Consider the following 27139-nt stretch of genomic DNA (forward strand, 5'->3'; position numbering starts at 1 on the left):
AATATTAGATGCAATATTAGAAGGACTAAAAATAGCAGGAGTAATAATTTCATTAGAAAGAGAGAAATTTCCTTTTCCGCTGCTTCTGAACTTCAGAACTATAAACATATTCTTTCCAATACAGAAAGTTCACTAAATACCATCTTTTGTCCAGTCTACTGGAGCAGCTGTGAATAGTGATCCCAAGTATTCACATCAGCACAACATTGGCAGGAAGCTCCACATCAAGAAAAGAGAGAATGGACAGGCTGCCTCTTTTCCTTTTTTTTTTTTTTTTAAAAACAAACAAACAAACAAAAAACTACCACCTCAAACAAACAGGTACATTGGGAATTGCTAAGTGAAGTCTCACCAACTTACTGAATAGATGATACATGAATTGGCTACACATGCGGTGTATATAATGTCCCTCTGGTGATATTACAGTTATATGGATTCTTTTTCAGACACAAAGTCCTCAGTAGAGGTAGCTGAAAAACAGAGCTGGAGGGAGAAATGACGACAATATAATAATTTTTCATCTAAGTTTGTCCAATCTTTAGTTTCAATGAGAAATAATCATCCCAAACTTGAGGGACTGAAAAATGCTGACTTTAATTCCACTCCCAATTCATGGTCAACTCCAACAATAACCTTTTATGGTTGTACAAATCAGAGAAAGCCAACGCAACACTTCAGGTACTGAGATACACTGAAGAAGTGAACATTTCCTTGTTTTGGGGGTCTTGCCAGGGCTAGGCTTGCACAGAAGCCGTGACGATCTGTGCAGCTATTTTGCCAATATTTTTATACTGTATAGAGTGTGTAAATATGCAAATATTTATGTATGCAATTACAAGCAAATAGGGTCTGTAGGAGCTTACTTATATGTAGGAGGCAGAGCATTTTCAACGTGTTGCTGCGCTTCCTTATTTACTTATTTATATTCAGACAAAGGAAGTGGTAAGGCTGTCTAGCTGACAACTTTTCTAAGAAGAGACCATTTTGTACTAGAGGAAGCTGTATCTCTCTTGGATGTGCTAACAACGTTGTTCTGAAATAAAACAAATAAATAAATAAATTAATTAAAAACAGAACTTGGAAAGAGCTGGATATTAGGCAAGGACTTACTCGGCTTGCTGGAGGTGATCATACACACGGAATATATGGCTGCTTCATCGACAGCACTGGCATGAGCATTCTCTAACTGCCTGGAGGAGCAAACTTACCATGGATCCGCGAAGCATTCCCTACCGTTCAGAGGTGGCTACGTGGAACCCAGATGAATTAGCAGAATATTTTAAGACGGTAAGTTTAACTGTGCTTCATCTTTGTATAATGGGGGAACAAACTACTGTGACAATGTTTGTTCAAAATTGACATGGCTTATGTTGGGCAAAGCTTGATGCAAAAATAAAAGCAAAACCACTGACAGTTAAGAAGCTGGGTGGGTGAAACTTGCAGATGAATCTTGAAAGTATATTTTAAATTGGGTATAAGAGAAAATGGTGGCTTTTCAGTGATAATGTACACTTTACTACAACAATTCCTGATATAACATCTACTAAGAGCAGTGAAAAACATTATTGTGTAAAAACTACAAGCTTCCTACGTTGTCTTCACTGATTTTCAGAAATGAGATTTTTTTCAAATTGCTTGTTGTTTGCAAATGATCTTCTGAATGTCTTTGCATCCATGAGAACCCATACAGGAATTTAACAGTAGTAGATAAATGTGCTCCTAATTTTTTTTAGGCTCAGTTGGAAAACCTTTTGCGTTCCCTGCTCTAAAACTTCCTGGATAAAGCTCATGGCTCAAGATTATTAGCCATCCCTTTTGTCCTGTTACTATTACTTTTTCCAAAGCTATTTTGTGTGACTAGCTAGGAACTGCTGTTTATTTTGACATCTCTTTCACTGGTGACCATCTATAAACTTCATTTTACAATGTGGAGAATTTTCCTCAGTGATGAAATAGTTTGCAAGGCGATACAGCAATTCCCTGATGATGTATAACCTCTGCACAGCAATGCTGACACATTTATAATTGCCCAAGAACGTGTAACAGTCATTTTTACTGAAATTTCATTTCTATGTGTTCTCTGAAAATGCCTCATTTTCCAGTTCACCTGAGATAATCTAACATTCAGATCAAGCAAAAGCAAAAATTTCAAGCAGTGGGAAACATTGCTTGAAAATGTTCAACACTGGGAACATTTGCAAGCCATACCAGCATATCTGGTTCATTTTCAAGTGTGCTGTCAGACCAGTCTTGTAAAAAGCTGGAGCAGTTTTGGGCTTGGTTTTGAAATCATGGAAAATTCTTTGTTTCAGAAGTTTTCATGGATTTTTTTTTAAGGAGTTAAGGCAAGTTTGAAACTAGACTGAAAATCTAGCTAATAAAGACAAGCAGATCAAATGCAAAGTCCATGTCTACAAAATCTCCAGAGAAGTGAAACTGCCAACTACCTGCAAACCTCTACTGCTAGGGTGCAGGGCTTGGTGGCACAGTGAAATGAAACAGAATCGGAGATGAGCAGAGGCGATCATTATCAATAGTCAGCTTCAGACAAGTAAGAAAAAGATTATGACACTGGTGCATGGTGGTTTGCGACACCATTTCCAAGAGACTCACAAGGCTCACAAGGGAAATAGCTTCCTGAAAGAGCTGATAATTTCTGAGTACCTCCCCTCTACTGATTTGGTTGTGTGTAGTGCCCCTCTCCCCCCCCCCCCCTCCCCCTCCTCTCCCGGACAGATAAATGTTGGCATTCTGCTTTTGGAGAGGTGAGTCAGAGCAAAGAAAAGCTGCTTAAAATTGTCTAGCAAGTCTGTGTCAGACAGTGGTGTCAGCCAGCTCTGGGCTACTGCTATAAGTGACCAGATCCTTCTCCCGAAATTAACCCAAACAACTTCCCTCACACATATAATCGAAGGGTCTAATGTTCGGAATGCTTTATTTTCATCCAAATATATTTGGTTTGCAGCCTTGTGTTAAAGTCCAAGTTCAAGTCCAAGAGGAATGAGCAATTTTTTTCTAATTAATCTGAGGTAATTGAGGGATGGTTTTCAAAGGTGACGATCACATTCAAATTTCTCTCACCTGAAGTGATTGGTTATGACACAGAGCAATAGTAAGATTTTAGTCAATTCATTGTCAGCTTACATGTTTGTATTAGCAAAAGCTAGCCAGCACAAGTCAGTGATTTATGTATCAATACTACAATGTATTCCTGGTATGAAGACCTCAGTTTCTGTCAAACAAGAATTTTTCATCCTTAATGGTAATAACATCTAATTTATGATTCTAGATGTGTTAACTTAGAGCTGATGTTAATGTAAATAATGCATTCAAATTAGGAAAGGAACAGTAAAGAAACAAAACTTCAAATAATTTCTAAAGACTTTTTTTTTTTGAGCAAAAGCAAAGATTTAAAATTTGTAATATCCTGGGGGTTATATATAACAGCTAAACAATGTTTTTCATCAGTTATTTTAAGAAAAAGAGATTAGGCTTCAAACACACTGAAGTGACTACCAAGTGTAGCAGTTGCTCACTACTGCATTCAGGCTTTTTGTTCAAATAAAACAAATAAATTAAGCTTCTGAAATGCATGTCCTTGCCCCAGCTGCTACTATAAAACATAATATTGTAGAAAAGCTTTCCAAATATTATGGGTAATTTGCAGGATTAACAAGCAATGTTTCAGTTCAGAAGAAGCAGCTTTTCAATAATGGGGACTGGGACTGGGATCAGAGCTTCATGATTCCATACTAGATACTAAGGCTTTGGTGTTTTTCACAACAGTTTTTCATTTCCTGTTTTTTTTTTCACAACTGTTCATCCTAGCCAGTACCACAGTTATCCATTTTCCAAATATTTATTTGGACCAGGAAATTGCAAGGTGGCTTTTCAATGTGAGGAACTGACTGTTCCTAAAGGGATGAAAATACTCAATTCCACTGAAGGATCTTTGTCAAAACAAAACAAAACAAAACAAAACACAACAAATAAACAGTTACAGAAGAAAATGAGCCATTTATACAGTACAGTTTTGAAAAAAATTAATAAAATCTAAGCAGGATCGTGAGCTGCATATTTTTTTAATGGCTTTATACTGATAAAGAGTACAAAGCATATTGTTAGCTACTGAGATTCCTAGGGCAGACAAGACATAATAGGCTGTAGCATACAAAAGGGTAACTTGAAGCACCTATTCAAAGCTAGCTGTATGTCTAAATACCTTAATCCATTCTTATAATTAAGGGTGCAATAATCATCTTCTTTTTTATTGACAGTTAAAGTATAAGGACTGTGAGAAAGTTGTGAGAAAGCACAGCATAAGTGGACAAAGGTTTTTGGTAAGTAGAGTTGTAAAATTCCTTGATTAAAATGATTGTTTTGACTCCTCCTTACTTTGCACTGACAGTTAGCTTGCAGATGGTTACTTAGGTATAAATATGAGAAGTAGACACCTTTGGTAAAATCAGCCAGACATTTTGCTTTAAATATGGAATGCTGGGAACCCAAACATGTTGTTTAATATGCAAGTATTTAAGCATATTTTAAACAGACAAGAAAGTTATAAAGCCACAGTCTTGTCTTGAATTCATCTCTTCCTTTATAGGAAATGCTTGTTTTCAAATACTAACTACAGAAAACTCACATTTATTAACTGTCCTTTCCTACTAAAGAAGATGCAGACTCTATAATTAAGATTTTTTTTTTCTTTTTCTTCTTTTTTTCCTGCAGCAATATGCATGATCAATGAACTATAAGAGCATCAAAACTAATAAGCAAAGTCCCATTGGGTCTATATCAGCTTTGGTCCAGGCCGTACCAATGACTTGGCCTAACTTTAGAAAAGCTGACAACTCCCATTTACATAGCTGTTGTTTTTCAGGTCTTAAATACATATCCATGAAGATATGTAACAGCTTTTTATCATTCCTTCATTTCTATTTTATTTCCAAATATTGCTTATTCTATTTTTCCCAAAGGTAGGCATTTTGATCACCTGTATTATTAGTCATAGTGAAGAAATCAATGCAGATTTCTTTTAAAACCTTCTTATTTTTTATTTTCTTGTACTAATGTACCAACCTTTCTGACACTGCATTGAACTACAACATAAAAATGTTAAACACCTCTTTTAGGAACAGGATATTACACCTCCCTCCTACTGGGTGGAGTCACAATTATTCAGATGTATGGCAAAGGATTTATTCTACCAACCCCTAAGAGATTCTCCTTAGCTCAAGCACTGGAGAGGGAGTTCTTGCTCCAGAAACATTCTGAAATACTGGAAGTTTGAGTTGAAAATAACAAGAACAATAATTGTGCAGTTCCTAAAGTACTTTTTGTAATTATGTATTATTTCCAAGGTGCTTCTGTAAGTAAATAGCTCAGAGTGCAGCATTTCTTCAGAAACTCCTTGTAGATTCAAGGGGTGCTTTTCTATTAAGTATCTACTGGTTACCACAAGAAAATTCCAGTTGAGATGTAGTAGGAATAAAACCACAGGGATTCCACATAACTCACTTTAATAAAATTCTCTAAGATTTAGAAGGGCAACATGGCCCTTTATGAGATTTTTACCCCACAACATTTGTCAGGTTTATTGCCAGAATAGAGTTCCAGAGAGAAACTTAAAAAGTCTTTAGAAAAATGAAGATGCTTTAGTAAATCCTGCAGGACATTTCCATAAAGGGAGTACATTTTTGCTGTGTTTTACTCCTGTGAATACACCCAGATGCAAAATAGTTCTGGAAAGCACAGCTAGGATTTGTTGTGTCCTGTAAAGTGCAGATAGCATTGTAAACCAATGTGTAATTAGAAACTACTTATTGCCGGCAGTAAGACAGACAGAAAGAAGCAGTCTATCATCCCTGTTCCAAAGAGGGTTTGCAAAGCTTTTCATTAATTAAGCAAAACACTTCCTCAAAAATTTTCATAGCGCACTCATCTGTCCTACACTTGGAGTGGCAAAACATGATGAACGAAGATAGGGGCCAAATCTCTCTGCAGGAGCATCGGTAAAGCTGTCAGCACTTGGCACATCTCAGTTCAGGTCAGGAGTAACCTGCAATCTAATTGCTTCATTATGGCAGAAGGGTGAATGCCCTCCGCCACCCCACAGTTTTTAGAAAGACTTGTTAAAAAGTAAAAAGTATGTGAGCTTTGTTAGGCTGTTAAGGCTGCTCTTAAGTCCAAGCAGTCCTCCAGCTACATCTCCACTATGACGTGATTTTATCTCCATTATAGCATGTGACTATACATACACTGTGATGTTACAGATAGGTTCATAGCTCAAAGTTCTCATCTACTCTAGCAAATCATGCTCAGTTTTAAGATGTAGAGTTTTACCCTCAAATTTTGCAATCATGCACAATTTTGTCTGATTTTACCATGCAGACATGAAGAAATTCAATGTCTAGCTTATGAAGTCACTTAAATTTTTCTGTATTATTTTGACATATTTTAGCTATACTAAAAAGATGTGAAGCAAAAGAGCCTAAAATCAGGATCTATGTTAGGCGTCTGCCTTCCCTACCAGGAACTGTTCTTTCCAAAGGACAGTTTACTTGCATGTTGCTTTCAAACTACAAGTGTTTTAATAAGCCTTTGAAATGTGCTATGCCGAGGAATGTTTTAGTCCCAGTTCTTTTGAGAAGCAAAGCAAGGATGGATTTTTACCTGGCCTGTGAGTCAGTGTTACCATTGAACACCCATAAAGGACTGGATCAGAACCCAAATCAGAAAAGCAAATTACTTGATTTTTAACTTTGCACAGTCCCATTAATTTGAGATTGATCCCTAAAAGAATAGCTCATCTTGTAAGCCCTGTTTTAAGATATTACTTCTCATTAGGAATCTCTTTTTTTCCAGCTATCTTTAAAACATTCTAGATACAGAAACACTTCTTACTAGACATGTGATGAATTAGTTTGTTGAAGTCATTTGTGTGCAAACAGATACATGTGGTGTTTATTAAACTCCTATCTAGTTCGATACAATTGATGGCAACATAAAATAAAAACCAACATCCAGAAAAACTAAGAAAAAATATAGAGGGGATTTTTCATTAAAATGAATTCACTTCTCTTATTTAAACTTTACTTAATAGTGAGCTGTTGGGTTGGCAGACTGTTATCTTGCATTACTTTTCTATGTACTTTATTTATATATCAGTTGAAAATTCATGCCACATTTTTGAATATGCTAGCTTCTCTAAGTCACAGGGTGTTCTGTGGACAAGTCTGTGATATATACCATATGTTTCCTTTGCAGAACATGTCTGAAAATGATATTCAGAAATTTCCCAAACTCAGAGTGCCGTAAGTAAAACTATACCATTTAACATAAAAAACATCTTAACTGATGTGCAGTGAAAACTCATAGCAAACATCAGGAAAATGATCTGAAGTGATTAGTTAGAGCCTTGTAAATATACTGTACTAGGAGAAAAAGAAGAATGTTCCAACATAAAAATAAAGGAGTGTTGTCGTGATAGCTCAAGCACAATGAAACAATATAAAAAGATTGTCTGTGGGATGTTCAAAAGAACTCATCCATGATTTTTTTCATAGCAGTTACACAGAAGCTTTTTTTTTTTTTTTGAGTATTACCTTGAAAGTATGATTTAACTGTTCACTGCTTAACTGTTGACTCTTAATCAAAGAAAAATAAAAAATTCAGATATGTACACAAGATCTGAGGAGTTAAAGTATTTTTCATCATGTGCTTTTCCCTTTCGGTAGACATTAAAAATAAATCAGACTGGAACATTTAATTTAGTGTTATATAGTTTTCCTTTGCTCCTGTGAGTTAGGCCTTCAAAAAGTTTTGAACTCATCTCAATAGCTTTCATAATTTCATAGAAGTTACTAAAGAACAATATTCCCGTTAAGTCAATACCAAGTAACAGAGGTGCTAACTTTTAGTATTTCATGATGGATGAAGGACATTATTTTGCTGTGAGTTCTCAAGCACATATTTAATCTGGAAGTTAGAAGGTTCCTAACAATGAGCTCTTCCTAACATGGAGCTCTTCATGGTCTTCTAAACAAAGTAAGAGAGAAGAAACTGCAGTTGTTCCAAAATGGCTACTTGTGCTTTGCTCATTTCCCAGACTCCTTCCCCTCTCTGCATATTTTAATCTTGCTAGGGGAGACACAGTCTACTTCACTTTTTTTCTGAAGCATCACAGCTAGTGTAAAATGTTTTGGTGAAGCTAAAAATACTGAAAAAATTTGAAAACCAATGTGGTCTATCACATTCATGTGCTCACAGTTAAGCTGGTTGCCAGATCTGACAGCAAAAAGTTACCTCTGTTCAGATCAGATATGCAAGGACTTGAACTTGAAAGCCTCCAACATGATGTGTTTCTTAAGATCGTATCTATGTTTTCACAGAATAAATTTCCTGATAATAGGGACTGGTTGGCTATGATGTGCTAGTAAGTGAGCCCTGATGTTATAAAAAAGATGCCCAGATGTTTTGGCATTTCTGAACTGCCAACTAATAGCAATATTTAACTATGGCTGGTGAGACTAAGGGAACAGAGTTAAACCAGATTGTCGGTGGGAAAACTCCTATCACTATACTGTAAAACGCATTGCTTGTAATTCCCTGATAATTTTTCCCTCTTTTACAGTCCTTTGGCAAAATTTCCTTGTGTTCTCCTTGTTCTAACTTCTAATTACACAACTTTTGGTGATTTCCTTTCAAATTCATAAGTCTAAAGTGGTCAATGTAATGTCTTACAAAGACATGAGATATTTTAATGTCATGGGTGAATAGTTAAATTTTAATAATATGGAGTTGCTCATAGCTCCTCTTCTAATTACTGATATATCAAAAGTACTCTGCAAATTCTATTTCCATAGTCCTCATACTATGTAACACTCTAGCAGAAAGCCAACAGCCCTTCTAGTCAGATCTCTTGGGTTTCTCAACAAGAAGAGAACCTGAAATCAAGAGCTTTAGAAGGGCAGTGAAGCTCAGTTCACAACCTGAAAAACTGAATGAATATGTAGATTAATAAATCTGAATACACTTGTTCTCAGCTTTTTCCACACTTACCAACACGGAAACAATTCACTAGAATATTGTGAATATACATGGAGAAAGGATACTTTGATATGCAATCCTTCACGTATGCCACTGTTTAAAACAAGAATTTAGAGCTTCAACAGGGAAAAGAAATGGTTGCCATTTGAAAGAAAGAAACAAACAAATCAGAATAAAATTGATGGGTAGAGGATCTGGTTAATTCTTTTAATTCATTTCAGTTCTTCAGTACCTCCTTATTCTCAGCAAAATGGAAAGTGCTTCCTATTGACTTGTAGAAAACATTCACTCCTTATTTTTATACCATAATGGAAAAATCATCTAGTAGGAAAAGTTTTTATACAATCTGAAATGCACATGAGCATATTTTAATTCCAGAACTTGATCTACTTAATGGCAGTGCTGAAATCCGAGCATATTCTGCAAAAATGTCTCAATATAAATAGCAAGTGTTGCACTTACAGCATGGGCCTGTGGAATAAATAAACAGCATGTATAAAAGAGAGATCGATCTCCGGTAACTTTACCAGTGTTATGCTGACCTACATGTACTGAGAATACAACCCAGCACTTGCAACTGTACAAGGTTTGCAAACCACAGCATACATCGATGCAGACCTCCTGAGCTGAGTATGTGGTTTTACGAAATAGATACATGTGAACAAATCTACTGATCAAGTTTTGAATGTAACTGTGCCATTACTTGGAGATGATTCTGTGACTTTTAAAGGAATCTTTCAGTGTCTAGGTAGATAACAATTGCCATTACAAAGTATGATGGGCCACTTTCAGAAACTAATAAACTCCTCCACTATTTTCTCTTATTATTTAAAGAATTGTTATTTAAAAGGTTAATCTTCAGCAGTCATGTTACGGGCTGGTGTCTTATTCTTAAATACCAAAAAGAATGTAAATATTATTTTGAAAATTAAAATACTTCATAAAATCTTTAGAACTCTCCATTAAAAGGCCTGAACTCTTTATTGAAAACTCTGCTAAATATATATATGCATGTATATATACATGTACAGGCCACATACATGTGTATGTGATACATCCAGACAATTATGGTGGTTTAGCCAGATTTTATTCTGGCTATTGTTTTGCAGGGAGAAGATTTTAGTGGACAGTAAGTCTGCACGGGATTCACTGCTCCAGTATAGGTCACACATGGATTTTTTGAGGGATCTTAACCAACTCTAGAGTCCATTTACCGTTGTAATGATTCCCATTCTCATCTGTGGTCACCACCAAGCTTTTTGTATGTCTGCCAGAGATACTGAAGACTCATACACAAAGCGATCTTGACTGGCCTGGATAAGGAAATCTATCCCAAGTGTCTGTCTAAGTGTATTGGGGCATTAAATCTTGTGGAGGATGGAAAATTAAAACTGAATGAAGACTGATTTTGTCAGGGACTATTTGAGAGGATCAAAACTTAGAGTTGTCCTCACATTTGAATGATGCGTCCAATTATGCCAAACAGAGCTTTATGCAACTGGAAACCTAAATGCCCTTCTTTCCTTGCAGCATGTGGGCCCTAAAACCAAAACAAAGCAAAACAAAACAGAACACACAAATCTGAAACTATTATCCCATTTGTGGCTTTTCTGATAAATACTGAATTTTCACTCCCATTCAGAATATATACGTTGATGATGCTGTCAGTGTTTGAACCCTGAGACCTCTTGCAATTTTGTTGCTATTAAAAAAATCTTAGGGAGAAGTTCAGAAAATTAACTTTGCTTAATGCTATATTTTGATTTCATGTGCAAATCCATCCTTTGTTCCCACTTACACAGTAGATCCAAAGGTCTAGCTCAGGCACAAGGTCCTTAGGTCCACAGGCAGAGTTCAGTTTCACTCATCACTTTATGTTTATCCTTTCCCTTAGGAGAGGGAGGTGGATAAAGCCACACGGTTCTTCCCAATTGAATGTTGTCATTGAATTGCTCTGAGTGGACAGAGGGAAGAGGGAGTAAAGGGAGGTTCTTGAACTGGCTTAAGGCTCCAGTTCAAAAGGGAGCACTTCGACACATGCTGAAATTCAGGTGTCTGCTTCAAGTAGCTTGGTGAGCTGGAGCCATAATGAAGATCTCATATGATCAGTTTGATACTGTAATTGCATAAACATTTGAAAAATATCATGCAAAGAAATAGAATAAATGGTGACACTGTATATTGATAATATTTGTAACAGTGGTGTACAGACAAGAGGGTGATAAATGTTTTGTTGTTCTGTTTTAAATAATTAACCATTCTATTAACTTGATGTTCAGTTTTAAGAATTAATATAAACAAATCAGAAACCACATATTCAGATAGGAAGTAGCCAATTACAGCATCCAAGTGACCTTGATCATACCTGAAATGATTTAACTCAAAGTCACATTGGATAGTATCACATTAGGATTAGAAGTTTTTAGGTGTCTGATGTACCAGAAGGGTTTGAACTGATTTTAAGAAAAGCTTATGGTGTTCCACATGCCCCTTCCAGAGCAGGTGATACAAGAGAGATTAAAGGCTGTCTGGTAACTTTTCTATAGCTAATTGCTTATTTATAACAGTAACTCAGTTTTAAGATTGTCTTTTTTTTTTTTTAGTATTTAATAACGATTTTGTAAATCTTTGTACAAAACTATACCATCATCCTTAAGGCTATCATAAGACATATTCTGTATGCAAATTATTTTCATTGAAAAAAAAAGTTAATAAGAAAGTAGTGCTTGAACTCTAGCTCAGTAGAAAATGCCACCCCAGAATATTTCTATTTGAATATATACATTTCTATTTTAAGATGCAGAATATCAGCTTTAAATCGCTTGGTAACCAAAAACAAACAAACAAAACAAAAACACAAAAACCTTTTAAGAATGCCTAGAGGGGAAGACGCATGAGGAGCGGCTGACGTCGCTTGGTTTGTTCAGCCTGGAAAAGAGGAGGCTGAGGGGAGACCTAATCAAGGTCTACAGCTTCCTCATGAGGGGGAGTGGAGGGGCAGGTGCTGATCTGTTCTCTTTAGTGACCAGCGATAGGACCCAAGGGAATGGTGTCAAGCTGTGACAGGGGAGGTTCAGGTTGGATATTAGGAAGAGGTTCTTCACTGAGAGGGTGGTCGCACACTGGAACAGGCTCCCCAGGGACATAGTCACAGCACCAAGCCTGTCGGAGTTTAAGAAGCGCTTGGACTGTGCTCTTAGTCACACGGTCTGAATTTTTGGGTAGACCTGTGTGGAGCCAGGAGTTGGACACGATGATCCTTGTGGGTCCCTTCCAACTCCGGATATTCTATGATTCTATTCTATGATTCTACGAATACAGACCATATCATAACAGTTTAGGTGTAGTTGCTATTCTATCAAAAGACCTATGTATATCTATTCAGGTGATCTACATAGATATGCAATAGCACTGATGAACTATCCTTAAAGACCTGATAGTGCATGATTGCACGTGGTAGAATCCAGTCTGCAGGTTCCAGACCACAGAGGATTTTCCCTATTTCAGTTCTCCACAGAACAGATTCAGTGGAAATCTATGCCCCAGGATATGTCCATCCATTATCCCCAAAGCTGCCACACTGCTGCAAACCTTTAAGCAGCAGCAAAATTTGGGCCAAGTAACTTACTGGTAAGAACACCTAACATACTTTTCTCTTCCTTTTCCCACTGAGAAACTGAAATAAATAATCATGACATGAGCATTAGCTTTAGAGATTGGGTTATCATGAACGTAGCTGTCATCCTAAATAAGAAATAGCACAGCAGTTAACCTAACAGTTACTTTGGTTATTAGCATCTCAGCTCATTTGCAACCTGTTTTCTTCAAATATACAGTATGGTTAACACTTGGCATTTTTGTAACAATGTGAAAAACCTAAAAACTGTAGTGTTGTTTCTTCTCAAGCTCATTCATACTACTCTTGTACTTTCTACATTTTACGAAAGACCCATTTAACTTAATTTTAATAGCACTATGTTAATATACATAAGTGAAGCTTCACAAACAACACATTGCATCCTGAAAGAGTAAGTGGTACACTAGTAAAACAGGAAATATTTCACATGGAGCAGACATTGACTAGCTGTCTTAAGCAATATATGAAACTCATACACTAAGTGAAACTCAGACCTAATTATGAGGGTGTAATCAACATTTTGATAATAAATCTAATGAAACAAAAGGTCAAGATACAACTTAAGGAACACAAGGAGCTTTCTTATTGCTTATAATCACTATTGGCAGTCACAGAAGGTCATGAAGTTTATACTTTTGGATAACAAATGTGAGTCTTGCCTGATATTTTAGAGACAGAACATGCCTTACTTGATGTGATCAGAATTAATAAGCAAGGAAAAGCAAAGATCTCACTCAAAGTAATGTTGGTGGTTGTTCAATACCTGAACCACGATCTATACACTGAAGTTAATCTTTGCCACTCTTATTGTTTACTACCTTGAGCCAAAACACTTACAAATTTTCAGTAAGTCAAGGTATTAATGCAGGCTATTGGTCCGTTTGGCTGTCCACAGTGGCAGGCTGATGACAAACCTGAGATTTGAGATTTTCAGCCTTGGTCAGAAAGCTTATGACATATCCTGTAGTACTTCTGGAAATGTCCAGTAACAAAAAAGAGCACCACTGCACTAACACATGTAATTGCATCTGCCAGTTCAAACATGGTAAGTGTGTGGAGTTCTGAATGGGATACATTCAGAGCCTACAAATATGGCACAGTCTGAAGGTTACGCTGCTTTCAGGAGAGTAAAAGTTGCAATCCTAAACATTAAGAAATCTACACAATGCCCTTCTCTTTTAAAAAGGTACACCTGGTACACCTTGAGTAGAGGTGAATGTTTGTGCACACGCTCTCTTGGCTGGGATGCTAAAGGCTGTTGAACGGTTTACAAGTTAACTGGCACTCAGTCTGTTTTGAAGCCAACATAATAGTGTTGTATCTGCCCAACACACTTCACTCAAAGGCCAAAACAAAGACTTAATCACAAGCTATGCTCTTGAGAGTGTTCAGTATATGCAACTTCCTGGTCTCAGAGGACTTTGCCCTCCTTCTGTCTCATCTGTCTTAAGCCAGTGTCTTAATACCGGTAGGATGGATTCTGCTCATGGCAACAACATCTACAGTATACAAACAAAAGCCTTTTTTGGAGTACTGTTTTTTTTTTTTTTAATTTAGATTTTATTTTATTTTTTAAACTTCCTGCCAGTTTTAAGCTAAGTGCCTGTTGGAGGAGGTAAAAAGAGAAAGAGAAGTCTGAGTAACATTTTCTGCAAGTACTGTTGCCTTATCCTGTCTTATCATCCACTCCCACAACTCAGAAAGCAGTGTGGTTTTGGTACTTCCTTCCTCACATGGCTACAGACTCAGCTGCTCAGTGCACGTATTTTCTGTAATAAAGCTGCTTTTAAAAAGTTACCATTCTAAACTTTGCTTTCTTCTAGTAACCTCGCTGAGACATTGGTTTGAACTATTTTAAATAAACTTGAATTGAAGACTACATGCTGTACTTTAAGTAGCAAATTATTCTAACAAGCAACTTTCCCTTTCAGTTCTTCCTCGGAACTGGTTGGTCTAAATCCTCATAGCAGCCAGCCCGGGTTCAGTCCAGAAAGCTTTCATACACTCAAGTCTCATTCATACGTGTGGAAGTCTGAGCTAAAAGAATTACCAGTTCTAAAACCTGTAGTATTTACTTCTTTAGCAGAAACTAAGCACAATATTATGAAAGATCCTTCCTCAACCTCTCCAACAATAGCAAATTAGCCACACACAAGTTCTGTAATCCACTTCTCTACAAAAGTAGACGTCCACATAGTGCACAGTTCACACCAAAACATTTCCTGATGTTTCACCCGGAATCTATTATTCACATAGCAACTTCCTTATCATCTGCAGCAGCAGGAGATTACTTGTGCAGAAGAGTGTGGACTGCATTGGAAAAAAAAAAGAAAAAAAGAAAAGAAAAGAGAGAGGAGCCTTGGCATAGTACTTGGCAATTTTATTCCTCTATACAATTTGTTTGGGTAACCAAACAATTTGTTTGGGCATGAGATTAATAACCAATTTGTTTGGGTATCAGATTTAAAAAGCTGTAATACTGTAATCATTCTTAGATTGTTAACATTTGTGCATGTATTTGTTTCAAAAGGAGCAAGTACGACAAAATTTGTTTAAAATCAGAAAACTGCAAAGTACTGTCTTAGAAAACCAAAAAATATTCTTCCTCTGCCTTTCTATTTTCGTACTTATCCTTGAGTCCCTATCCCTAACATCAAATAGCTGATTTTTATCGTTTTCAGACAGTATGATCGTCGTAATTATTGGAAATTGCTTGTTACCTGATACTTGTTGCAGCTTGATCTGCCTTCACAGCACTTTCCACAACCTGAATTTCAGTAAGGTGCATATCAGGAAAGCAGCAAGGGCAAGAGAGCAGATATTCAAAATAAAAGAAAGAATTTTCGCATGGTTGAGGTTTAAAAGAATAGTATGTTTTTGTTGTTTTTTTAAAAAACATTAGAGTGCTTGAAAGCTTGCCTTACTGAAGTCCCACCCCAGAAAAGCAGTTAGACATGAGAGATGCACAAACAAGCTCATTTGGAAAAATGTAGGGGTTAAGGTTGGTAAGCAGCAGAAAAAAAAGACATGAAACAAGAAGAAAAACAAAATAGACTGGTAACTGCCTGGCAGTTGCAAACAAACAACGATTTTATAATACTAATATAAAGTTTGATTGACAAGATCTAAGATCTACAGAAAAAAATAACCTGTACTAGCAAACAATAAAGTTATGGTTTTACAGAATGTAGAATCTGACATAAACAGATATGTTTGTTTCCTGATTTTTTCACAATCTGAGAGACTTGAATAATATCAGCTAGAAATAAAATGGGGTATTTTCAACCAGATGTGTGTAACCCTTTTGCTTTGGCTGTGACAGGACTTTCTGAGTGGGACTTTCCTAAAAAAGAAATAATGAGAATTAAGAATCAGACTATGACTCATAGTAAGCTTTCTTTGAAATAAAAACTTTCTTTGAAACGAAGTAATCGGCAAGGCAAACTTCATTACTAACAGAGCAGAGTTGTGTTGCTCTCAGTGGCCTTAATTCTGTTTCTCATTAATGACAGAATCCTGTAACCCCAGAGTTGTTCTTGGGGACTCAGTGAGTATAAAAACCTTCGCTCCCAAGTGAAAGGATTGATGCCAGCAATAAGAGGAGCATAAATGCATGTTCCTGACCAAAACGTCTTTGAAGACTGTATTTCACTGGTTGTTATTCACCCTACTGCTGTACATAAACTGTGCATGAGTTTCACACAAACACATCAACTTGGAAAAATCTCTCTAGACATAAAGCTGTACCCTTTATACGCTTCATAAATATTTCTGCCCTGCCCTGCAAATGTGTTATAACATGAAACTGAATCAGCCTTTTCACCACCTTTCCTGGAGGGATTCCTTATTAGGTACATCCTGGCTGTGCAGGGAGGGAGACAAAAAGAATAGAGTAGTCACAAAACTGCTTTTTATTTCTGCTTCTGCAACCATAGGCTTGGAAAAAGCTGTTTCCTCAAACATTATCTGCTTTTTCCATGCAAAATAATACAAATGCAATCACTACTATTTAAAGCAGTGTTCTAGTGTGTGATGTCTACCACACCCAATGTTTCTATGGCTTGCTGAGTTTAATGTTGATTTTTAAATTTGACCCAACTTTTTTTTTTTTTTTCTCTATAAAAAAAGTTCAGCTTTTAGGTGGATGTGCTATAGCACAATTTTGCAATAAGAAGAGAAATTAAGTATTCTTACCACATACTAAACAATACTTAGGAATTAAAAGATTTCACTTTGTAAAAAATAAGGGGAAATGGGAGGAAAGCAGCTAAGAAAGTGACTGACAAGTTTCAAGGATTTAAAAAAAACACACTGTTTTTGTGTCTCTTTTCAACAGAATTGTAAGTAAATTAAGTCAAGAAATAAACAGAAATGAAGGAAGGATGTCTTTCTTTCCAAAATGGTAAGTGAAAAGTCATAGGACTTTCTTTTTCAAAGTTTTCAGCTATATCTTTTCTGTACTGTTTTCTGTTTGATCAATAATACCTGTGTGTTGGAGGGACCACCTGGGAAGTAGCAAAATAAAACTCAGTTTTGTTAATGTTATTTGTTAAAATTAGCAAAGCCTGAGCCAATGAACAGTGTAGATACTTCTGCAATGTCTGAAACCAAATAACATAAATTTAATATAATTTTACATCTGAGTAAATTAATCTTTAGGAATTCTATAAAGCTTGGGCACATATCATTACATCAATGAGTCATCATTAACACATTTCAAAGACTCATATATCATTGTACTGTAAAATGCTTTATGACTTAATGAATATGACATTCTGGCAATAGGAAAAGAGCAAAAAAATGCAATGATGTTGATTCTTTGGGTGGAGGAGTCATGAGAAAAGAAGAATTTCTATTCATATATCACGAAAATCTAAGTCTGGTTTGGTCTACGTGACATGGTTTTCAATCATCTGATGGCATGATTTTGTATCTTTGCATTAGCTAGAGTTTAAAACTTGAATCAAAAACCATAAAAATATTTATCAGTGCTACAAACATTTATGAACTTGACTTTCAGCAGCTCCAGTGGAATTATTTAAGTTTCCATTTCAAGGACTGATGCTCTTAGTAAATTTATTTACTGAGTCCACTTGTTTCCAAACACTCCACCTCACTGACTTGAACCTTTTTCAAGACAGTTTAGCCAACACTAGGATCCTGTGTGTGAAATAGGCATTTTGTGCAGAGTTAAACTCACATATCTAAATTTCATTTTACTGTTAAACCTAACCATTAGCTTTATTAGAATAGATTTCAGTATACTTAAAACATTTAAGAATTGCAATTGGAAAGAACTTATTTGTTCGCATCTTTGTTATAGGGGCCAAACACAAAAGTGTCCTGAAAATCCAGGTAAGTGTGATAACAGGTAGTCTCTGTCTACAAATATTGTATAAAAATATTGAAATATTAAGTTAATCCTTGCAGAGCAGAATAAGTGAAATGAAACAATACAAAACAGAAAAGGAAAAGAGAGCATGAAGAAGCAGGAAATTGTTGGTGCACTCTACCAACAATGACAGTAATTGTAGAACAACTAAGAAAATATTTTTTAAGAGAAAAGGTGGTGATGAAAGAGGAGAGCAGAGAAATTTAGATGAACACTTACAAATTGTCTTTCTGTAACCCAATACATAGCATCAGTACTTATATATACATTTGTTCCAACACTTCTGTCCCCTGCCCCCACTCCTAGCAGCATCCTACAGAAAAGAGGCAAGCTTTCAGGTGTCTGCCATGCTCTGAATTTTCATTTAAATTTTCTCATAGGCCAAAAGCACTTAATACTTCTGCAAGATACCATGCTCCCTAGTCCTACTGAAATTAAAAAAAAACACAAACACACAACTTTTGATATGAAAGCTATAATGGTATTAAAGAGATAAGAAGTTTATGCTCATTCTGAAAGCATTCTGCTTCAAAGAATGTTTACAACAAGAGTTCTACAAACTTGAAATGAAAGCACATATGTCATACAAGGAAAACTATACGCTTAGTTTTGAGTAAGAATGTTATCTGTAGTATCTTCCATGATATATGAGCTACACATGTATGTCTGCCTGCCTTTAAAATGTCTACCTTGTTCCTGTGACATGTTATAATATGTTCAGAATGGATGTGGGATCTGTTGCGTCCTTTTTGTCAAGTTATGTCTTGATATTTTAAAATTGTACATGCTAAGAAATCTGTGGTTATACTTCCTTATGCAGGATATAGTCAAGAAGATGGTGGCTGGTCTTCATTTGTGAGTATCAGACTAACAAAACCTATTGGCTCAACAGATTCCCTGTTCTATCACTTCCTGCATTACCTACTTCAGGCAGCATGGATGGGGTGGATAATGGCAGGCTGGTGTTATGCTAAGGAAGGAGGGAAGCAGGAACATGAATGATTGGAGTAGCTGCATGCAAATTTCTTGACTGAGAAAAGGGCCTTTGACCAGTAATATACGGCAGAGCTTCAGAACAGCAGACTTGTACCAGTCATTCAGGCTCACAGCCTATGACCAGCTCCCCACAGAACCTTAGCAGCAGTTTATATTCCTATTTCAAGCTCTTAAAAGAGGTGGCTAGTAAAGGAAAGATTGCTGTATTATTCAATGGCAAAATCTTGCCATTTTGTTCTCTACAAAGTTTGCTTTTTGAAAAATCCAGTTTTTTGCAGCCATCTGACTGCAAGAATACTTTTTGCCATTCAGCATAGAAAATGTTTTGGTAAGTGTCTTTAGATGAAGCATATACAAACCAGCAAGAAAAATTAATAAGCTGACTGATCTACAGTCCATGTCTATGAAGACTGCTCATAAACCAGTGCCAATGTTTTTTTGGAAAACAGGAGATTTACTGCTATTTCAGGAACACGAGAGAGCAAACTAACCACCTGTAATGCATCTGGGCTAGGCTGATGTGAGCTAGTCTGGAAATTTCAGCCTAGATATCAGTGAAAATTTAAATAATAATTTTCTTGTAAGTCAGGGTAGATTGCACAGAAGATGTGTGCAGTGACCACTACTACGTTTTGACTGTGATCTTGCTAGGTCTGGTCAGAGGAGAGGAGCAAGATCTGTATCATAAACCTCATTTTTTTCTGAATTGTTTTTCAAGTTGAGTTCCAGGTTGCAGAATACATACTATTAAGTAAGAATGAGTATCAACAGACAAGAACTGCTGCTCCAGTGTTCTTTTAGGAAGCACTGAATTGTTTGCTGCTGCCTTAACTTGTCTGCTATCTAAAACAAAGACATTCAAAATGGTTTTAAAAACTTGATATCCTCCTGGGTGAAAAGAATCTTAGTGCAATTTCCTTGTGGCTTTTCACGGAAGTAATAATATACATCTTTTATATACATTTGTCAGGATGAAGATGATGACTATGAAAGCCCTGATGATGACCAGGAAAAGGAAGATGAGGCTGACTATGAATCACCAACAGGAGAGCCTGAGGAAGCAGAACATGACAGCGATGGCTATGAGCCACCTCCATCCAATAATGATGAAGCGCACCACAACGTCATATTTCCTGCCAAATCCCTTGCAAACAACACAGATTATATAGGTAATTACTAAAAATTAAGTGCTAATAATAAGTCATAAGTGATGTTTTCACATATTATCAACCGCATTTTAAGTGGCTGGTAATGGAATATAGAAGGTTTTACATTAAGGTGGTACAGACTTACTGCAGGTTAGTGTCTTTGTGACTTTGGCCTATGGTTTGGAAGCTGCCTGAAGTTAAAAATATATACATACCAATTTAGCTTTAGTAGCAGTTCCTTGAACACAGCAAGCTATCATAATAGCAGCAAAAAACTAGAGTGAAAATTGGGAAAAGAAAGAGATCAGCTTTCTTTGCTTGTCTTTTTTTTTTTTTTGTAACTGATTATTCAGTAGCCCGCAGCTGTGGAGTAAAATACAGGACTACAAAACACTGTCATTTAGATGGGCTCGTGTTTCACACAGACACTGTATGCATGCAGGAAATACAAATAAATAGTGTGAGCTAACAGCCCAGAAGATGCAGTCACCACCACCAAAGGGCCAGATGAGCCTCTAACTCCCAAAAGAACATTGATCATAAAGCAACTATTTTGCTCTAAATTAATGCTTTTATGACATATTAACTTAAAGTATGCAACTTATTGCAAGGGCTCTTTTTCGTAAAGATCTAATAAGAATAAAATAACAGAACTGTTTGCATAGTTGTTTAGTTTGGGATTTTTTCTTCAGACAGACCTTCAACAGCCAGATCATCACATCAGCCTCCAGTACCACCCCAGCGACCTGGCCCGTCCACAGTACCAGCCTCATTTGGGGGAAGAGGTGCTTCTGTATGTTTCTCTCTTGGTATTTCATAGAAAATGAAATATTTAATATATTTTCTTTGCCAGTACCTAAGCAGAAATTCAAGTGCAATGCTATTGTTATTCAGAGAGTGTACGGAGAGGAAGAAGAAAGTCTTTTAGCTGTCAAAAAAGTTGAACTCTTATAGTTTGTTTTTTTTTTCCAGGAAACAATAAAATTTGGTGGGTTAAATATTAAATTGATCCACATTACTTTGCTGTTTCTTACACTGGAAATTTGTATCAACTTGTGAATGCCTCTCCCATTTAAATCAGAGATTCTTAATAGATCCTACTTTGTTTTTTTAATTATATTTGTTAAAAAAAAAAAAGAAAAAGGATAAATCTTTCCAAATCTTTCTAATTGAATTAAGACTACATATAAGGGACTGTATATTGAGAACTCTGATGACATGCACATATTTTTCCATTTTTTCTTCCTTTTAAACCCTTGAAATTGGAAGCTATTGTGCTGTTCACAACTTGCACTGCAGGGCCAATGTATGCCAGCACAGATGTACATACACCTACTGATGTACACATGTAAAGGTAATTTTAGGATGCGATAGAGGGATCTTTGGTTTGACCCACTGTTATAGTTCACATATATAGCACACACAGGACTCGTTTAAATGTCATGAATTCTCAAGACTGGTGTCCTAAATTGCTGCACTATTCATCAGAATAAGAAAGAACATAGGCAGGTGTTTGTCTGAAGAAATCTAAGTTTAGATATCAAAACTTCGTCACCGTTTTTGCTGCTTCTGGCAACATAATTCTATTTGACCCAGATCTCACAATAAGAAAGCATAGTCCTTTTTGCCCTGCTTCACTCAGCAACAATCATTATCACAGGGTTCATACATACTTCTCAACTTCAAATTTACATCCAGTAATTTCAACACCAGATTTCAAAATTAAAAACCTGCTGCACCAAGGGGGAAAGCTACAACAGCATCGTTGAAGCTCTCTTTTCTTTCCTTTGACATACCCATGTTCTCCCCAAAGTCAGCATCCCACTAAAATATTGCCTGTGAGACTAAACAGAGGTAATTCTGCACCTGGAAAACATACACACACACACAAAACAAAACACCACCATGCACGTAGGTAACTCTTCAGGACTATTAATGACTCCTTCCTATATTGTGAGGAGACCTATTCTTTGTGCTGCATCACATGCAAAGATTGGCAGATGTGGTGTGGTGGGTTTAATACACTAAAATTAAAATAGAAAGAAGATGGTGACTTTAACCACATGTAAAATATTTTTCAGCTGCCACCTTTTCCTCCTCTTCCAAGCAACAATGACTTGACTAGAGACAGAAATATCAAACCTTCAAAACGTATGTACAGCTGTTTTTCTCTTTGTAAAGCTTTTACCATGGGCTACATAGCACTTCACTTTTGCCTGTATCTCTTATCTCCCCAGCTCCACCTTCTACTATTTAGTCAGAAGGCTCACTTGTTATTCTCAGAAGTAAAACCAATTCATGGCTACGCAAAATAAAATTATATTGACCTGTACCAGCGCATTGTCTTACACAGTTTTTGTGTTTAGCCCCAGCTCCTTCTATAGACAGAAGCACGAAACCCCCACTGGATCGCCTTGCTCCACCATTTGAAAGAGAAGCCCCAGTATCAGGTCAGTATTTGCTTATGGTAACACCAATGGCTGCTTTTTTTTATTATTCAAAATTATGAGATTGAATATCATTCATGCAAAAGAGCAAGGCTCAACCAAACATACCTTAATCCAGTCACGTATAAGGTGATCTGCTTAGGAATAAATAATGTGACCAGTACTTACAAAGAGAGAGAAATCATATCTAGAAAGTAGATCAGGACTAACTGAACAGAAAGACATTATGAGATCATCATGGAAAAAAAGAAAAAAAAAAGATTTAATACAAAATTACAAAATTTAAGTGAGTGAACAAAGGAATATTTAGCAGGTTAAAAGAGGAAACAACTTTTGCATACTAAGCTAATGAAACTCTGTATAGGCTACTGTATGTAATTTATTATCCAGACTTAAAAGAATGCTGAGAACTGAAAAAAGACAGAAAAAAAAAAAGGCATTTTAGACCTGAAAACTGTATTCTACAAAAAAGCTAAGGAGACTATGTGACTACTCTGATTTTTATTTACTAACTAAACTCTTTTATTTGGCACATACTGGCATAGAATTTTTCAGTAATTGAAAGCTGAATCATAGAGAATATTTTTGTAAAATGTGCCACTTTGAAAAAATTGCAGTTTTGCCACCTCTTATACAGCCAAAATCTATTTCTGGCTTTTATCTCAGGAGACCTAGTGATTCAATCTGCAAAATTTTCTTTCAATAATATTCAAAACTGCGTGTTTCATAGAAAGTTTAATTATCTGCAGTTACATTTTTTCTAAATGTATTTTCAGGGAGGAAGCCAGGCTATCCTGAGAAGGTAAGGCCTTGCTACTTTGGTGCTTATAAATGTTTTTCACCTGTTTTGATACCCTTAACTCTTAATTATTCCTTGTTGTTTTACAGCCTCTGACCCCACAGCTAAGGTAAGAGTTTTGTCTCCTGAAACGGGACTCTTGATGCCCATATTAATCAGTTACTTCACATTATGCCATTTTTTTATCTTTATTTCGTCATCTTTCTCCTCCCTTAGATCCCTGGGAGAACAGCTAGCAATGATGCCAAAACCTCCTGTCCCACCAAGCGACAGATATGAAAGAGGCAATCCAAATCCTCTAAGGAAGCAAACTCCTGTCAAGTAAGAGTTCATTTAACTGAAATTTAATAAAAGCATATATTAAATTTAACAAAAATATGGATAAGCAACATGGGATGGGAAAATTACTGCTAACAGTGCCAACAGTAGCTGCAGACATCAAAGTTTTGTTTCAACAATATGTACGGAATGTGCTGCATGCTACAGAAAAGTGTGAATGTGGTAGAAACTGTCTATCAATTCCTATCTCAAATGGCCATTACATATGGCATGACTCACTTCCTAGTGGCACAAAGAAACCTATGATCCATGTTTGTTTCCACCAGATCAAGCTCTCGCTCTAAGAAACATTCTTTTATGAATCCCATATCTATTTTGTGTAGGACATAAGAAAAAGAAAGGCTTACTTTCCTATTACTGATTTTACTAGTCTGCAAAACTCATAGCAAATATTATCTATAGCATAAACAGCATTTTCTAGATAACTTACGGGCTGAATAGTGTGACTGAATTTAAAACAAAATAAGAAAGTAATTGAGATCTGGTAGTCAGCCAAGATAATTCATCAGAGAAACAGACTGGAATGCTCATGATGTGCTCCAGCAATGTTGCTGAGTATTATAAAATGTGTTTCAGACTTGAAACAGATTTCATCAGTGTAGGAACTCGTTTTAAGCTTTAATCTTATGATAAATCATTCAGAATTTTGCTTGTTCATATAATCAAGATTGGCTAAGGACTAGTATACCATCTTAAATTATGTCTGAAAATCAGAATTTTAGGTACTGTTACAAGGAGAAAAAGTTGCTTCTGCAGTCATATAGGACTGTAGAATTTAGTACAAATTCATGTCTTAGTTGAATATATAGCCTTATGCACACCAAATGAATGGATAATATTCCATCTATGATTAATGTTTTGTTCTCTCTGTTTCATTTCAGGCAGGGTTGGCCACAACAAAAGAGACCTGAAGTAAGTATAGTATCAAAACAAATTTGTAAATTATATGTGCTACAATAAAATGAAGTACCTGTATAAGCTAATAATTCTGGAAAAAGTAAACTTGTTTCTTTATGCTTTGTAGTGAATGAGGATGGATCTTTCATTGCACACAGTTTCTGTTTAATAATTTCCTCTAGTTCAAGCTCAGATTATTCCCTAAATACTTTATCTTAGATAATAGGAAGAATAAGGCCAACATTTTTTTAATGACATAGGAAAGGTGATTTTGTTTACATCAGGTTTGAGTTTTTGATTTGGGATTTTTTAATACATTATTATTTTTTGATTTAGCATATGCTGACCTAAGAATTTGTGATTTTTACTTAATTGTAAATAATAGTTGCACATTAACACAAGAACTGTAAGCGTTATTTGGTGTTGCATGAAGACAGAAACCTCAGCATTTTAGATGAAAGTGACAGTCTACATACTAGATTCTTAGGATCCTTAGTATGCTCAAAATTCACAAACTTCCAGGTCTTTGTATCGTAAAAGATAAATATTACTAAGAACTCTGCTATAAGTTGCTAACATTTGTTTTCTCTTGGTTCCCCAGGAAGAAGAAGACAGTAAGTATTTCTGCTGTGAAGTCTTTCTTTGTCTTAGCACTACAAAAATAGTTTCCAGAGTTCTTTCTTTAGAGCCATGTAAAAAAGTTCGGTGGTATCTTGACAGGCTGTAGAATGCCTACAATGTATCTTGTGCAGATTTATATAGCAAAGCCACAAAACACAGGAAATCAATAGCTAATAGCTTTCCCCAGTCAGTCAGTTACAAGACAGCAGAATTTCTTACTTTGAAACACCTTATATTTTAGAGACTTGTAATCTGCACACAGCATCAAACAGCTAGGCGTGTTTTCAGTTTTCAACAAAATGTTCAGTAAAACCCTGCTAGTACTAGTCTTCTGTGTAATGGTACTTACTCTAAGGAACAGAACCAGAACTTGTTTCATTTAATAGTACTATTTATAAATTACTTAACAAGCCTGGTTCCTAAAATAAAGTTTGCAAAGTGAATTCATAGCAGAAGCAGAATATTCGGCCAAGTCTTTACAACCTGCCATTTCCTGTAAGATTGCATTAAGAATCGAGCACAGAGCACAGTTAACCTGTTCTCTTTTTACCAGTTGTGAAGATCTGAAGTGTAAAAAAATGTTTCAGTTTGATGATGTTATGATTATATGGGAGAAATCTCATAAAGGAAAGAAGTTTAAAGAGGTGACCTCAAATCCACTATTCAGAAGCAGCACAACAGAGAGGACACACTGTCATGCTTCACCTTCAGCTTTATTACAGTTAAGCTGTTTGACTTGTAGCTTTAAAAAACAGAACTTAAAAAAACTAAATGCTCAAGTCTACTCCAAATTATTTTTCATTTAATCTTAAGCTCTCAGTTGACCATATGACGTTACAACCCGTGACTAGCATATCAAAGACTTTTTAGAAAACATTTTCCTCCATTACGTTTATCTAATTAGACAGCAGTAATGTGCCAGGATTTCTTTAACTCATTTAAGAATGTCTCAGATAGGTTTTAAGTTTTCTTCTCCTCTTCTCCACAGCCGCACCCCAAAGAGCAGTGCCACAGCTATCTTTGCCCCCATACAGCTCCAATACATTCCCATCAAAATCTATCAAGCCTCCACCTAAGCCAGGATCCAACAGCATGCCTGGTGCAGAAAGGTTTGTATCATTCATTGTATCACTCCTCTGGAATTTTAATCTCTTTATATATATATATGGCTACAGGGTGCTCTGGGGAACACAAGGTAACTACTTTAAGAAATCATTTTTGAAGCTGCACCCTTGCCTCAACTACATGCTAATTTGTGGTGTTCCTACAATCAAGAAGAATCCTTAATAGAATTAAGGATTAAGGATTAAGGAATAGAATTAAGTTCTGTGTTCAGCAGAACAGTGTATACCAGACAACCAAGACGTAATGCACACTCTCAGTTTTAAGTCAAGGAATATTTCAGGGCCTACATAGTAGAATACTTCCATTTGTAAGGCATTACTCCCGCTGCCTGCAGGACCCATTCATTAAATGTTAGTTTAATGGTTAATTCTTATTTAAAATTGTGGACTTTGCTGCAAATACAACTTTTCCTACCTACAACTTCCACATATTAGATTATGTCTTCATTTCCAGAATGGAAGTTCCTTTAATTAAATTTTGATTTCTGATGAAGTGTGCAACAGCCTTTGATGACTAAGAGTGGGCTCCTTGAGTCTAAGTGTGAAGTACATGGTTTAATCTCTGTTTTTTTGTAATGGTTCTTTGATGAATCCCTGCCATTTACCAACATCGTCTGGAACTGCTGACACCCAAGTAGAAATAATATTGCAGTAGCAATAGCAAGGTCATATGAACTGTTTCCATGAT

The 27139-nt window shown here is 36.1% G+C and overlaps 1 protein-coding gene across 1 annotated transcript in view; it reads left to right on the forward strand.

Moving 5' to 3' along the window:
* The first annotated feature begins 514 nt into the window (after positions 1 to 514).
* LCP2 (lymphocyte cytosolic protein 2) overlaps positions 515 to 27139 on the forward strand; it is a 32628-nt gene continuing 6003 nt past the window's right edge. The window contains exons 1-16 of the mRNA XM_013178387.3: positions 515 to 1287; positions 4278 to 4340; positions 7270 to 7316; positions 17025 to 17090; positions 18012 to 18043; positions 18901 to 18935; positions 20047 to 20245; positions 20917 to 21017; positions 22306 to 22375; positions 22591 to 22674; positions 23448 to 23473; positions 23560 to 23579; positions 23687 to 23791; positions 24691 to 24721; positions 25308 to 25320; positions 26316 to 26436. Of these exons, the coding sequence (XP_013033841.2) occupies positions 1210 to 1287; positions 4278 to 4340; positions 7270 to 7316; positions 17025 to 17090; positions 18012 to 18043; positions 18901 to 18935; positions 20047 to 20245; positions 20917 to 21017; positions 22306 to 22375; positions 22591 to 22674; positions 23448 to 23473; positions 23560 to 23579; positions 23687 to 23791; positions 24691 to 24721; positions 25308 to 25320; positions 26316 to 26436 (1091 nt within the window). The 5' untranslated portion in view covers positions 515 to 1209. The remainder of the gene's footprint in view (positions 1288 to 4277; positions 4341 to 7269; positions 7317 to 17024; positions 17091 to 18011; positions 18044 to 18900; positions 18936 to 20046; positions 20246 to 20916; positions 21018 to 22305; positions 22376 to 22590; positions 22675 to 23447; positions 23474 to 23559; positions 23580 to 23686; positions 23792 to 24690; positions 24722 to 25307; positions 25321 to 26315; positions 26437 to 27139) is intronic.

The sequence above is a fragment of the Anser cygnoides genome, chromosome 14, assembly GCF_040182565.1.
Source record: "Anser cygnoides isolate HZ-2024a breed goose chromosome 14, Taihu_goose_T2T_genome, whole genome shotgun sequence".
NCBI lineage: Eukaryota > Metazoa > Chordata > Aves > Anseriformes > Anatidae > Anser > Anser cygnoides.